The sequence below is a fragment of the Telmatherina bonti genome (genome assembly GCF_933228915.1).
Source record: "Telmatherina bonti genome assembly, chromosome: 23".
Taxonomy (NCBI): Eukaryota; Metazoa; Chordata; class Actinopteri; order Atheriniformes; family Telmatherinidae; genus Telmatherina; species Telmatherina bonti.
In genome coordinates, this window is record NC_136632.1 from 17,678,273 (window position 1) to 17,694,187 (window position 15,915).

The 15,915-nt window shown below is 38.5% G+C and overlaps 2 protein-coding genes across 2 annotated transcripts in view; one reads left to right on the forward strand and one right to left on the reverse strand.

The window, feature by feature from the left end:
* Nucleotides 1-1,993: 1,993 nt before the first annotated feature.
* Nucleotides 1,994-12,689, forward strand: LOC306773357 (FYVE, RhoGEF and PH domain-containing protein 4-like; the record flags this gene model as incomplete). The annotated part of the gene is made up of 15 exons (XM_079263146.1): nt 1,994-2,114; nt 5,253-5,832; nt 5,940-6,405; nt 6,579-6,724; nt 7,567-7,723; nt 7,800-7,938; nt 8,112-8,170; nt 8,352-8,495; nt 8,672-8,844; nt 9,222-9,252; nt 9,346-9,429; nt 9,512-9,637; nt 9,726-9,869; nt 10,072-10,137; nt 12,414-12,689. The coding sequence occupies 15 exons, from the start codon at nt 1,994-1,996 to the stop codon at nt 12,687-12,689; spliced, it is 2,712 nt and encodes a 903-aa protein (XP_079119272.1).
* Nucleotides 12,690-14,537: 1,848 nt separating this feature from the next.
* The window catches only part of LOC306773171 (DENN domain-containing protein 11-like), a gene marked incomplete at both ends in the record, with an annotated part of 10,259 nt that continues 8,881 nt past the window's right edge, over nt 14,538-15,915 (reverse strand). Inside the window, 2 exons of the mRNA XM_079262914.1 lie at nt 14,538-14,733; nt 14,987-15,055. Of these exons, the coding sequence (XP_079119040.1) occupies nt 14,538-14,733; nt 14,987-15,055 (265 nt within the window). The remainder of the gene's footprint in view (nt 14,734-14,986; nt 15,056-15,915) is intronic.

A 15,915-nucleotide genomic window follows, 5' to 3' on the forward strand; every position in this document is an offset into this window, starting at 1 on the left:
ACTTTCCTGCAACATATAAGCTAACAATGACACATTTTTAGTTTGGTCATTCTGGTCTTCCTTTTCCTTCACTGGCACATTTTATTTTTATTTTATGTTTATGTATTTTTATTTTTATCTTAGATCAAGGCAAAACTACACCCACATAGGTTTGGCTTGCAAGTAAGGTGCCCTCCCAGCAGATGGCGCCCTACCCTAACGCATCTATCTATCTATCTGTCTATCTATCTATCTATCTATCTATCTATGTCATACATTTTCTAAAACGTCTTCAGACCCCCTTTCATCTGCACCCTCATTCAATATTAAAGCATTTCTGCATCTTGGAATTAGGAAGTTGATGCATATTGCCGGAATAAAGAGTACATTGAAGGGTGATAATGTACATTAGTAGTAAAACTAAAAGGAATGGTATTGTGGAATAACAGTTACACGAAAATACTTGAAACAATATTCTCTCTGTCAGACATGACATCAAACTCAGATGATTTTCTTTTGTTTACAGACAAATAAAACTTTGCATAACCATATTTTAGCCTATCTTCCTGATACATCTTAATCAGTTATATGTTTGAGGACATTAAAAGGATTGCTGCTTCCATTACTTTACCATAAATTATGCTTTTGTTTTCTGAACATCATACGGAAGCCTGTAACTTGGCCTTTGGCTTTTACCATCTGGGTGATTTTGGTGCCAGAAGTGACCATGTGGAAAAAAGGGCGGAGGTGGGGATCTTCATTTCAAACATGACTGTATTTTAATTAAATTGATAACTACAAATTGACTTTGCTGATTGGAGTAAGAAAATCGTCATTGTCCCGCAATTTATTTTTCACAACTGCTGACTTTGTACATTCAGTATTTGAGATAACCAAAGTGTGGCGTTGCGATGGACTGGTGAACTGTCCAGGGTGTACCCTGCCTTTCACCCAAAGACTGCTAGGATAGGCTCCAGCTTTCCCGCGACCCTTCATTGGACTCAGCGGTTAGGATAATGAATGAAGGAATCTGAGTTTTGACTAAATTTAGAAACCTATAACTTTCTCTAATCAGATTAATTTGATCTGTAGCTACCTAATATTTAAACATTCATCAACCTCAAAGTTGCAGCAAAATGCCCTTTTCTGTGAAAATCATATCTGTTTTGTTTTGTTTTTTTAGATGTAAAATGTATTTAGTATCATTTGAATTGGGGTTGGACGACCAAGGGTTTTTTTTTTTGTTTGTTTGTTTGTTTTTTTGTAATGACCTGTCCATAGAAAAAGCTTGCTCTGATAATTGTATTGTACAATGTCGTACCAACGTCATCCACTGGAGGGAAGCAAAGACCACCTAACAAGTATTATTATTATTATTATTGTTGTTGTTGTTGTTGTTGTTGTTGTTATTATTATTATTAGTAGTAGTAGTAGTAGTAGTACTATCATTTCCAACTTACTGGTGTAACAGTTAATATCAACTCTCAGTTTGTGTTTAATTTAAATTTACATTCATTTAATTTTACACATTGAAATCGATATTAATTACCTAACCAGAAAATCTTTTATCTTAATATTATTATTATTATTGTTTTATTTGTTTTGATTAAGCCAGGCTTGATTTGGTGACTTAAACTGTTTAGGAAGCCGCTCTTCTCCATAGTAAAGGCGACTGTGTTAATAAAATAAACAAATAAATAGAATAGAATAGAATAGAATAGAATAGAATAGAATAGAAGAAAAAAAATTAAAAAGTAAAAGCGACTGTGCTCTGATTGGTCCGTCGCTTTCAGGAAGCAAGTGGTGATTTAAATCAGAGGCGGGGCTTATAAACAGCTGGATCAACATGAGTGGCAGTAATTGAGCGCGTGTGTGGAGCTGGGAAAACAGCACATAGTAGGGGGATACGAGCCCTTACTTCGTCTTCTTTAGGTCCTTGTGGAGTGATACTGTTACTGAGACAAAAAAAAAAAAAAAAGCAGATTCTCGCTGATACTGGAGCTGATTTGTGATCATGTTTGACCTGAAGAAGAGGAACAGTTTGACTCTGCGAGGTGGTCGTGAGACGGAGGAGTTCCGGAGAGTGGCGGTCAAACGGAAAGATAAAGGTGGAGTGGCAGACTGCAACGCCTCAGGTGATGTAGCTGCGTTACACGTTCCGCAGAATAATAAATGTAACTTAAAATGGGCATCATTTTAGACATATGTGGTGACTACCAGCCACGAGCAGCCCCCTTTCTTGTCAGAATAAAAACATGAGCTCAAGGTACTAAATGGTATAAAAAATCTTTCTGACATTAAATGAACTAAATGTTGAAGGTTACATGAGTCCACCTGCTGAAAGCGGATATTTTAGCAGGTGTGTTATATAGTTTTATCTCATGACAAGCTAAGCAGATCATTACAGTACTGTTCCAATGTCTTCAGCAACCCTTCATTTCTTTATATATTTGCTTTCAAGTAGCAAGACTTTCTCATATTCTTTTGAAATTGTTTCAGAAACAGTTTTCCCGGTTTTGTTGAAGTTCTTTTTGAAGTTATTCCCCAGGCATGCTTTTTCAGTCTTTGTCAGTCCAGTCCTTGTATGTGTCCATTTCACCTTAAAATAACCCAACTTTGACCTAAGAATCATATATATTCCATGTTCACTTTACCAGCAGCATAAAACAAAATGTGTAGTTGAGCGTGGCATACCATGCCTGCAACGTGTCCTTATAAAATGTGATCAAATGGAACCAGTGGAGAACAAAAGAAGTGCAAGAACTTTGTGGCAGCAAGTCTTATCTAATTATCTTAGCTCTCCTCTGAAACAGCTGCAGTCATGCTTCTTACCCTGACCACCCTCTCCACCCGCAGAGTGCCTTTTCCAAAAGACTCAGACAGCTTCGCTGTCACACGGACCGATACAGGAAATCGTTCCTGCCCACCTCAATAAGACTGTTCAATACTTCTTCCTTGTCTTAGATAACATCACAGATGTCACCATATCTTAATATATATGACAATAGCACATTCCAGGCTATTACTCTCACATAGTACAGTGTTATTTATCTCCTCTTCACTGTTTTGCAGATATTTTTAATTTTAGAATGTTCTGTTTCTTTGTGTTATAAACACAATTGCACATGGAGGCTGCAACAACTAAATTTCCCAAGTTGGGATTGATAAAGTACTTCTATTCCATATTCTATTCTATTCTATTCTATTCTATTCTATTCTATTCTATTATAGTATGGTGAATCATGCCCATCGTCCTGTGTGTGATCATGTTAAGTGAAAACATGATCCTGAAGTCTGCAAAAAGAGTTTTTTTTCTGAAGGATCAGACTTTTGAAAAATAAATGTGGGCTAAAATGTGAACATTCAAGCAATAAATAAAGAAATGGAAGGTGGTTCAATACTAATGCACAGTGCTGTTTGTACACAAAGCATGTTTGTAATATCCTAATGAGGTTCTGCTATTTTCAGTAGATAAGGAAAACAATTTTGGGACTTACAGAATAACTTTAATTATCAGGTTTAAACTGCCTTGTAAGAGGGTGACCAGGGCAGCAGGTAAGAGCATTAGCTGTATAGATTACACCTTTAAATGTTCTTAGGTTTCCATTTCAGATTGTGAATATGTCTTTGTATTTGCTTGTGCATGCATTTGTAGGGAAAACACACTTTCTTTTTTTTTTTCTTTTAAAGACACACTTAAGATGTTGGATTAGAGTAGTCAAATCTCTTCCCCCTGATTCAGCCTGGACTTTGCCCCTTAAGACTAACTAGCTTGAGTCAAGTTCTTACAGACACACATCCGCACAAAACCTTATTGTTCCTACTGTAAAATAGAATGATCTGTTTTGAAGTATCATTTCTCCAGTAGTGCTATCAGATGCAGGATTCGACAATATTGTCTTCTTTTAACAAAGATTCTTTTCCCCATTAAAGGGTCATTTTAATAGGAATGCAAAACATGCAACTTCTCTTGTTTTAAAGACATAAATTGCACTGACATTTTGCACAAAGGAATCTTAAAAACTGATGCAATTAAGAAAACCTGAAAATGCACATATTTAACAAAATGGTATTCATTTTTAAAGGATGCAACATTTTACACATCTTGAAACTTTTGTCTTTGGTTACTTTAGCTATGTGTCCGGTTACGTTAGTGTGTGTAGCTCTGCAGGCATGGCATAATTTGTAAGTCTGGCAAAGGTTAAATTCTGTAGAGAATAAAGCAGAAGCTAGAAAGCAGAAATATTGTGTTGAGAAAGCAGGTTTTAGGTCTTTCCATGTGACCAACAAATCAGCCTCACTTTAGCAAAGCTGGGAGTGGCAAGTTTTAATCTCAAACAAAAGAAGTGAAATCCATCATTCTGGATGGGAACGAGGTAAGAAAGTGGTTTACATATTTTGAAAAGAACATGTTTAAGATGTAAGTGAGGATGTAAACATGCTTTAAAATGGCTGGAATCCCTTTTGGTTAGAAAACAGTTTTGTAATGTGAGAATTGTCTTAAAATCGCAGCACAAGATGTTAGCAGCTACAGAATCCTATTTACATAGTTTATCTGTTAAAAAAACAAATAATTTACTGTCATTTAAATTGGAAAAAATTACTGTTGACTAATAGGATTCAATCTAAGAGATTTCCTCCTGTTTATGTAACACATTCAATAGCTACAAGCTTAAAAATGAATAAAATCCATAATTCCGACCATTTTTCAGGTTATGCACTGTAAATAGTATCACAGACTTAAACAATGGCTTCTTTTCAAAACAAAACTAAATATTAAAAAATATTTTCTAAATTCTACAAATGTTTTGCATAAGTAGCTGATGTGAAAAAAAAAAAAAAATGCATTTGTTTAAATCTTAGCAAAGACATGCCAACATTTCATGTAAAGTGTTTTTAATGCTTAAGCTGTTTTCAACTTTCTGTTCCAACAAAACTGATATTTTATGTTTACATACTCTATTATGCACGTGGGGGGTGTGTTTATGGAGTTATGATATCAGTATTTGTTCTTTAGATGTGAGCAGTGGAGTGTGTGGCTCATACAGCTGCGGTCATGCTTGTGATGGTCTCTATGGACCTAAACCAAACTCCAGAACTGGTGCAGAAGATAATAAACAAAGCTCAGCAAATAAGTCGCCATTCAAACCAGAAGGTAGGAAGAAAGCCTGGTCTGTCCTCTCGGTTGTGGAAGTAATCTCGCTCTTTTAGATAAGTTGAAGCTGCACTGGGCTGCAGTAAGAATCCCTTCCAACCAATGTTTGTCTTTGCAGTACCTCCTAAACCAGTTCACCTCCAGACCCCTGAGAGGATCGGTTGGGATCAAACCTGCAGTCCCACTACAGGAAAACTACCACCTGAGGGAGTTTGTGGCACAGAGCCAGTCCAGAGTCAACATAGAGATTGTAGAGACTCCGTTTCCTGCATCAACCCACCACAGAATTATCAGGCCTCCCCAAGTCCAGTTAGAGGTGGCAATTTTCTGAGTGCAGCATCCAGGGTACACATCAGCCCTTCCATTCAAGCTCAGGGGGTCTCAAAGCTTACAAACTGTCCAGTTTTAGGATCCCCAAGTCCGGGCAAAAGAGGCATTCAGAGCTGTAGCCCATTGAGAGAGGCAGGCCACAGCCCTGCTAAGCTGTCCCCAAGAAACCACAGTCCTCTCATGGGAAAGCTGCGGACCCCGAGTCCTGTTCAGAAGAGGATGGGCAGCTACAGCCCTGCCAAGAACTCTAAATCCTGGCTGGGGCTGCACAGAATCTCAAGCGGGAATCTCAAGATGGAAACACAAGAGAAGAAGACAGAAAAATCTTTGAGTGTGCCTGACCTGATTGTTTACATGGACGAGGACAGGTAGGGTGCTCGACTTCATCAGCTTGATCTTTTTTTCTAGTTTTTTATGGCACTCTATAGGATTCCATTTATTCGGATTATCATCTGACTTAAATTTCTTTGTCTAGGACTCCCAATAAAAAAGTTGAACGGCCTCCTCTGAAACAGCTGCAGTCAGCCGACTGTAACGGGCTCGGCGTCAACAACACAACACCTTCTAGCCACAGGCTCAGTTTTCCCTCAAATGAAAACCATCTTTCAAGCACTGGTACACAGAGTTCCCTGGGACGAATGAATGGCGTGGTGCCATCAGCTGGAAACGGGAATGGAATTGATGGCACAGTGGCGGAAGGGAAGAAATTCCGAAGACATGGTTCCAGGTTTTCCTGCGAATGGAGTAAAGCAGTTCCAGAAAGTGAAAGGACTCAGAAAGAGTCTGGAGGTGAGGAAAATGAGGAGGAGGAGAAAATGAATGAAGGAGGTGGAAGAGAGCCAAAAGATGAAGATAACACAGAGGAGAAACTGTACAAAATAGCCAATGAGCTCGTGCAGACCGAGAGGACCTACGTGACTCGTCTCCACCTGTTGGACCAAGTAAGTGTGGCTCCTTTCACAAAGACACAATGCACCTCCCGATGCACAATGCACTAAAGAGAAGCAAAAGCAAATCTGTTTGAAAGTGAAAGATTTTTTTTTCCTCTCACTATGGTAGATCATCTTTATTTATTTGTAATTATAGATTTGTTGCTCTCTAATTCCTACTTCAGGTGTTTTGTTTACGCCTAACAGAAGAGGCAGATCGAGGCTCATTTCCTTCTGAGGTCGTTAAAAACATCTTCTCCAATACATCTTCAATCTACTCCTTCCACAGTCAGTTTCTACTTCCGGATCTGGAAAACTGCATCTCCCACTGGTTAGTCTAACACCCTTTTATTCTTGTTTCACGTTTTGCAAAATCACATGGAAACAATTATATAGTCAAACCAAAGGATACTTACAGGTGCATACACAGATGATCATGTCCTCACAAAAACAATAGCTACTTATAAAGTGTCCAGACTGATAAATCACTGACAAAAGACCCAATTTAGGCTTTGATGACCTGCTGAATGATTTTAATAAAGAAAAAGACAATAGGAAGGGTGGAGGCACGTGGAATTCTGCGACATCCAGCTGTCGTCTTTTCAAGACAGATATTGTATGTCACCGACTGATGATTCCTGCCATTATTATTAAAGATATCATAAGAAACTTCAGAAACCCCTCCAAGCCAAAGACTGCTAGGAAATGTTTCTGAAATGGTTTATATCTGTGTTAATTCAGTGTTTAAGGCCAAACGTTTTCCTGCATTACAGAGATCTTCAGAAAAGTCAAACATTGGGTTCATATTTAATCTTTTGTCTGTAGCCTGCTTATTATAAAAAAAAAAAAAAAGTAAGCAGCAGTGTGAACTGCAGACTTGTAGCTCGGAGCAACAGAGAATGGAGACAAAGAGTGTAATTTGATTAGTTGGTTGTCAAACATTTAATCATTCATCGAATCACTCGGTATTGTTGTTTCGCTTGTTGTGTAGACCTTAGTTGTTGCTGCATTGTTCATGGTATGGAAAGCCTTGTACTACTATTAAAATATAGCAAGTTAATGTGACTTGGATATAAAATGAAAACCTACTGCTAGTGTGCCAACAAAAAACATCTCCACCCTCCACCCTTTCTGTTTTCTGTCTTTTTGCCCAACACACATTACCAAATCCAGGCATGAGAGCCCTGGTCTGGGTAAAGCTCTTCTGCAGCATGCACCCTTCCTGAGGATGTATGCCGACTATGTCAGGAACTTCGATCAGGCCATGGAGCTGGTGAGGACATGGACTGAGCGCTCCTCTGCATTCAGAAACATAATCCAGGACATTCAAGTAAGAAATGCTCATATGTTGGTCGTTATCCCTGCCCACTTGCCAGGTCCAATCAAAATGTTGTATGTGTTGATAGAGGCAAGATGTGTGTGGCAGCCTCACCCTGCAGCACCACATGTTAGAACCAGTCCAGAGGGTTCCACGGTATGAGATGCTACTGAAGGATTACTTGAAGAAGCTGCCTGAAGATAATCCAGATTATGATCTTGCTCAGAGTAAATATTCTCGAATTGTCTTGATACTCTGTTTACCTCATCATATTCACTTTTTAGAATATTCTTGCAGCAGTATCACTGCTCCATCGGTGTTTATCTCGACCTTTATTGGTCCCCTTATTTTTTTTTTTTTTAAGTTAAAAATAAAATATTTGTTTTGCTTCTCCCAACAGAGTCCTTGCAAGCCATTTCCATGGCAGCCACTCACTCAAACAGTGCCATTCAAAAAGCCGTATGTTGCAACGCACTTCATTTACCCTCATTCTAACATTCAATCATTGTCATAACAGTTGTCCCAATACTGTAATTTCCTTTTTTTTTTTAGCATTTTATGTTGAAATTCCTGAATTATCCACTGTTAATATATAAATTTGCACACGAGTTATGATCTATGCTTCTTTGGCTCTGTGTAGGAGAGCCTGAAAAGACTGCTGGAGATCTACGAAATGGTTGGAGAAGAAGAAGTGGTCAACCCAACCAATGAGTTTCTTAAAGAAGGTCGTCTGCTCAAGCTTGCTGCTCGGAACACATCAGCCATGGAGAGACACCTATTCTTGGTTAGATCAGAGACTGATGCAGATCCCTGGCTGGGACAAGGCTCCATACGCGACTCATCCAGTCATTTCTTGCTTTCTGTTGTGGAATATTCTCATGATTAACAAGTTTTCTGAGTTTTTCCACCACATTAGTAGATCTAATGATGATGCTGGAAATGTTGAACTTTCCTCCACAGTTTAACAACTTTCTGCTGTGCTGCACTCCAAAGTTCAGCCTGGTCGGACAGCGTTTCACAGTCCGATGCAGAATCGGAGTGGATGGCATGCAGGTGCATCAGACCACCAACGAAGACCACCCATACACCTTTCAAGTCTCTGGAAAGGAAAAGACTCTTGAGCTACAAGCCAGGTGTGTGCACACAGTTGTACTGCACAGACATTTATATCTCTAAGCTTTTTATATTCCTAATTATCTGAATGTATTTAATGAAACAGATTAAAATAAAGGCTGTGCAGTGGATTAAAGTTGTGGTTTAGTGTTCCAAGAACTTGCTGGATTTTATTATTAATTTGTTGCTGTTAGAAAAATTTTTGGAAAAAGTTTTGTCAACTGGATTCATGAGTTAATCAATTTTATGACTTTTTAGTATTACATAACACAGTATTGTTTTTACTGTAACAAGTTAGTTGTGGATTTGTGTTGTTTGTTTGTTTTTTTTTGTTGTTTTTTTTTTTTTTTTACATGTTATCAAATAATTGGCTTGTTTTGCTGTTCTTGCTTTCAAGCTCTGAGCAGGACCGAGACCAGTGGATCAAGGTATCTATTTATTCCTTAGCAGTGTATTCAACAGTTACACAAATTAGAGAAAGATTCTGCTGTTTTAGTTTCTAAGGGGAACTTTTTCTGCAGGTGATTCAGGAAGCCATTGATCTGTTTCTGAAGAAAAATGAAACCTTCAAATTGGCTTCCAAGGAGCTGAATGTGGAAGAACCTGTAAGTCAGGTGTTAGAATATTGACTTCAGAAGGGGCAGTGTGAGCGTACCATCCTACCTGTGGTATTCATTTGTTTTTCAGTTAAAAGAACTCGGCCGAAGAGCCCCCCGCTGGATCAGAGACAATGAGGTGACGCTTTGCATGACATGCCAGGAGCCTTTTAATGCACTCACTAGAAGAAGGCATCACTGCCGGGCCTGTGGCTTTGTGAGTAAACTGATGAGCCAAAACTATGCATCACACAATACAGAAATTTGCCTGAGGACACTGAGCTATGATCTCTCTGCTCCCTCAGGTGGTGTGTTGGAAGTGCTCGGACTATAAGGTGGCTTTAGAGTATGATGGTAACAAGCTGAACAAAGTCTGTAAAGCTTGTTACATGATCCTGGCTGGCCTGAGCGGTGAGAAGGTGGACAGGAAGAAGAGAAGAACACTGGAGGCGAGTCCTACAGCATCTTTCCTTTTTTTGAACCTGTAGATTTGTAGCTTTTGCATATTCTAACCCAAACCCCTCAGCTGCAACGAAAGTGTGATGGAAAACAAACCCAAACAGGAAGGGCTGTCTTTTAAGCTTAGAAAATGTGTCATTAACATGACTGTTAAACTTTGAGCACATGATTTATAATTGTGTTTCGTTCCAGTCGGAGGCGCATCCGGAGCCCCGTGACAGCGCAATGAGCAGCGTCCTGCGTTATTCTGACAACTCGGTGAGCTGGCAACGAGTGTGGTGTGTTCTCACCAGAACCGATCCTCCAGTTTTAGATGTGTGTGCTGTTTCACAGGTAAGTTTTTCAAATACTCTCTCACACACACAATTATTATGGTTTTATTTGTATGTTTGTTTCAATACGTTTTGTCAAAATTTTCTAAGTAATTTATCTGATAATTGATCGCTTCCAGGGCTATACTCTGTCAAGATACTGTATGTATGAAACCAAACTAAGACCGAACTGGCTAAAACAAAAATGATGTTCCCATCTCAGCGCAAACTGCACAGCAAAAGTAGAACGATGAAAGCGAGTAGAAGCGAGAAGAGGAAATTTGTGCTCAGCAGAAGCAGAGTGCAAAAAAATAGCTCAGGTTTTGTGATTTTGGCCAAAAAACGTCATAATCACAATTTAAACGCAACGGAGAATTTTTTTAAAGGCTCAAAAGAACGATTGGAGTCTGTCTTTAAAATTTCTAATTCTTAATACTGACCTTACTTAAATCAATCAGCCTTGTTGTTATGGCAACATTAAATCTCCAGTCTCGAACTGATCTCCATTTAAGATTTTGTCATTTCAACAAAGATATTTTTGGAGTTTGGATTTAAATCCAGCTTTGTCAGGACTCGAGACAGTTTGACAAATCAAGTTCAAAGTTCAAACATGCGCTCTGCTGTAGTCTGACGGGTGAATTACAAAACCACATGAAACTACTGGCTTTAGCAGATTTTCACACTTTGAGAATAGCTAATTGAGTATCTTTCATTTATTCTCTTCTTAGTTCCCTGTAGTCATTAAGTCACTTATATGTTGGCTCGTGTCAGATTTCTTCCTCTTGCTCTGTTTTCTGTCTGACTATTTTCCATTTCCTTCAGTCACGTCTTCTTCCCCTTGTACTTTTTTTTTGTTGTTGTTGAAACAGTAATGGTGCGAGTTAAAACAGCATCTGGTTGCGTGTCAAGTGGTGCTGTAAAATAAAAAGGAAATTTGTCATGTGATGTCCCAGGCTGGTGAAAATAAATAAAAAAGCTGTTGTGTGCTGCAGTGCAAGAGCAGCTCCATGAATGTACACAATTAATATCGGTTTGCCATCAAAATGAGTCAGGAGCACAAAGTTTTAAGACTATATGTTGTGGCGGTTTAATGAGTTAGTAGTGAAATGTTTTGAGGCTTATTTCAGGCTTTTCAGTGTCACTAATATTTCTCTGTTTGGAATTTTCTTGGTCACCATGGTAATGTGCAGGACAGCTAATCTGCTTGTGTGTTCAGTTTCAGATTAAATCGGCTGTAAAACGTAGAATTCTTGAAATTGCAAATGGCAGATCAGAGAACATCAAAATTGAATGAAAAGCCTCGAAATTCTGACTGACCATGTTTAAAGCACTGGCGTTAATTGTTGAACAAAAAACAGATTTTTTTTTGTCTGTCCCTGAATCGGTATGGACTATAACTAGTCCATAATGCAGAGTAGAGTCAATAATGTGTCAATATTTAGTCTGTTATGAATGTTAACCTGGTCAAATTAGTAAAATCAGTGCTTTAATAGTGTTGAATTAATAAAGTTCAAGTGTAACAATTTTTACATTTACATTATTAAGATTTTCTTGTCTTTTTTTTCTTTTTTTTTCCCCAATCTGTTCTTAACACAGCAACAATATTGGTTATACTCAAACAGTAATTTTTCTTAAAGGTACATTATTTAATCAATCAGTTTACATTTAAATAAAGTAAAAGGACGGGTGTTTTATGAGGAAAAGTGTGCATTTATGCTTTAGGTAGCAATTTTTTTTAAATTGGAACCCAGTTTAGTAAAAACCACTCCTGTGACTCCCATTATCACTGATTATAACAGTGGAGGCACAGATATATTGGTTATTGTAATGACTATCTTTTTTTCTTTTTCATAAACTTGAACCTGAAACTGGACATTAAATTTGGTCGACAGCATTTTAACAGAATTTTTTTTTTTTTTTAAATTTTCCCTTTTATTACAAGAGAAACAAACAAAGAAAAACATCCATTGTAAGACAATTGTTGACATTGTCAATCCATCCTAACTTCAGGTTTTGTTGAGCCGGTTAACACGATAAAGCCTGTTTTCTGAACCTGCTTCCCAGTGCACCACTCAGGTGACCAAGGAGCATAACATGCCATTTTGAGAGGTTTTTTTTTTTTTTCCCTATTATACTACTATTGGTTTCTTCTGCAGCTTACCTTCAACCTTCTCATTCAGATTTTCTCTGATTCATTTATTCTCACATTTCCATCACGAGAAGTCTCTTTTCACCATTCCTCTCCCGGGTTGCATCATTGAGGCTTCTGCACAGGAGCTCCAGGATCAGCACAGCTTCTGTCTCAAACAATCCAAAACCACCCACATCTTCTCCTGCGATGGTCTGGAGCTCAAGCAAAGCTGGCTGACTGTTCTTAAAGTTGCTGTGACGGGCAGGATACCTGACAACAACATCATTGGGGAGTTTAGCTCCACAGATTATAGCGGTGTTGTTGATGGAAAGGACAAGGAATCTGCTGATAAAGGAAATGGCTCCTGAATGTTTCAGCACTCAGAAGTATAATCATGAACACACAACAGTGAAAGAACACTTAAAGTGAGAGAAGATTTGTTTTCATTACAAGTGACTGTGCACTTTATTTCTGAGATGGTTTACAGTAAAATAAATAAATAAAGGTGTTTTAACAAGACTTGACTCTTCCTTCAAATACCAAGAGTTTTGTCTTTGCTTTGCTCTAGTTGTTCAAGGTGATGTGAAAATAAGGACAAACAATTGATGAGGGTCTTGGTAATACACAGAGGCTCTGTGGGATCATTACTGCTGTATAAAACACATTCAATTGATCCCTTTACAAGGAAATGCAGGAAACTGATATGTACATACAACCATTCAGAGCTAAAAATAACCTAAAATAAACAGGAAAACTGAGAAAAGATGTTTACATCCTGTCAGGTTAATGTCCAAAAGCACCAGGTTAGCTAACTGTACAGCATGTTTTTATGTCGGATTTAATAAAAATGTTCTTGAATGCATGTTTTTGTTTAGTGGTAATTATTCAAAAGAAACTTAACATGGTTTTTCAGAAGCTTTACGAGATCTATAGAGGTATGCAAATTGAGATATAATTTTCACACCATGTGGAAAATTAGCTTAAAGGAAAAGCTTTTGCTAACTGCCAATAATTACCACTGATGCTTCAGTCTTAATTGTTTTTAGGAGACTTTAACGGCTGGACCGCACATCTGCAATACTAACTGCGGGCAGTTGTATTCATGACACAGGTGTGAACAAAATCCAGGAACAAATGGATGCAAAACACCTAAACTGGGCTTAGTTGTGCTCTAACACTGATCCAAATCCTCCGTGTTTCGCTTGAGCTAAAAATATCCTGCATGTGGATGTTTGTGTGTGTGTGTGTGTGTGTGTGTGTGTGTGTGTGTGCGCGCGCGTGCGTGTGTGTGCGTGCGTGCGTGCGCGCGCGCTTCAAAGATACAAAACAACTATGTCCACTCCTCCCTGTCCTTTTCTAGCTATTTCTACAAAACAGAATCACCTGAAGTTGTAGGTTATATCCCTGCCTTTTTCTCACACTTGAAGTAAATCAAACATTTGTTTTCGGTGCAAATAAGCTATTTTCACAAAGTCCACATGGACTTACAGTCTTTAGTAAAAGCTTTGTTGCTTTAACACAATTGTGTCACAATTATATCTCAAAAACGCAACTTCTGTCTTTTGTTGCAAGAAATGCCTCTTTAACTGTAGTCTTTCAGTCATAGATTTGAGGCAAAGGCAGTTTGACCTGGTGGTGAAAACAAAATATAAGAGGCCCTGATTTTTACTTACAAGCTAAAAAGAAATCTGATTCATAAATTCAGCACTTTTTATAACGAATGCAACGCTACCAGATATTCGGACACTAAATCACACATACACTTGCACATAATACAGAAAGGACAAAACCGTTATTTACATGTAGTCCACCTCTGTTTCACGTTCATACGTTGGTTATTCAGAACATGTTTTGTTCACTGAAAATGTCGTTGGGTCAAGGTTATTTTTCATTCATCTCATGATGGCGTTCAGATGTGACTGTTATTGTATCTGATTCTCACAATGAAGTTTATCTCAAAGAGCCTTTATCAAGTGGAACAGAGCGCTATGACAGGAGAGTTTAAAGAATTAGGTTGTGGAGGTGCAGAACCACAGTAAACTAAAAGAAGCTTGTGGGGATGCACAACAAAACACGACTCCAGAGAACCTCCTGGAGGCTCCAACTGCGTGCAGAAGATTCCAGTAAGCCAGCAGTGCAGCAGTTTGAGACAAGTCAGCCTCCCCCATTAAAACCAGATGTGATGAAAGACAGAAAAACCAGCTGTCGGTCATCTCTCAGCTGCAGCACAGCTGTTCTGACACCATCAGGCTGTCGTAGCCGTAGATTTCCAGCAGGTGGAGCAAGAAAAGCCTGTCTCCATGCGGATCTAGACCCATGGCCCTCACGCTCTCCTGAGTTACAGTTGGGTCGGGGCTCCCTGCCACCTCGCTCAGAGTCTGGAAAATCCTGTTGTTCTGCTCCAGGAAAAACCTTGGGAAGGGAAACATAGCAGAAAAGCAGGCAATTTGTGCTATTATCAACAACATACGTTGACTTAATTTTGCTCTTCTGATCAGCAGAGGCATTACGGGCAAACCTCTGTGAGAGGATGACTGCAGTCGGAGGGTTTTGATCCGTCACATTAGCTTTTGGGTCAAATTCGAAACTGAGCAGAGTGCTCTTACAGCAGATTATCAGCATTTAAACTCACACAAACTGAGTAAATGAATCATTCTGTACTCACAAAATGAAAAGATCCTCCTCGCTGGAAATGAGTTCTCCATTCTCCTCCTGTGAATACAGCAGCATCTGCCTACACACACACACACACACACACACGCTGAACTTTCAGCCATTGTTGTGTTGCTACGGCATGACATTCAGGTGTAATATTGGAATTATATATTTTTTTATCTGTATTTGAATTTTTGTTGATTTTGCTACGACGCCTGACCTGGACGCCTCAAAAACAAAATCTTAAAAAGTGCACGTGAACATGAGACAATCTTAGACTGAATTCTGATTCCTTCTGAATTTACATCGATTAAAAGTAGACGAAGAAAGGTGCAGCTAAGTGTGTGGCCAGCCACACCACCAGTACATTTCCTCTTATTTTATTTTTTTTCCTCGTTTTGTTCTTGTCCATTTGTGCATTTATGTTCTCTTCAGTCCTGATTTTGAGCCTAGTTATATTTAGGTGCCCTCTTATTTTGAAGGGGCTAAAAAAAACCTGTTTTGACAAAACCTTCTGTGTCTTGCTGCCTGAATGCTTGAATGTTGAAAGAAAGAAAACATCTGCTAATTCACCTTCAACCACCCTTTACCTCTTTCATTAAAATGTTTCAAAGTAAACATTTTACTGAACTGGTTGGATAAAAGTACTTAAACTGTACCACACTCTCAACCATTACGACCGGCTAAGCTTTTAAGTAAATTCTGGTTTATAATTTTTATTTCATTTCATAGTTTTGTTCTTAAAATGTTTTTCAATTAACTGAAAACCCAAAATATAACACTTTTAGTTTGATCACCAGAAATAAAGCTTAAATCTAAACTTCAAATTTAAAGAGTTTACAGATGTCTCCTTTCTTCTCTGCTCTCATTTCTTACAGTGCACTGGTTTACAGATCAGCATCCAAAAAGTCAAAGCAGAAATAAGCAATATGACAACAA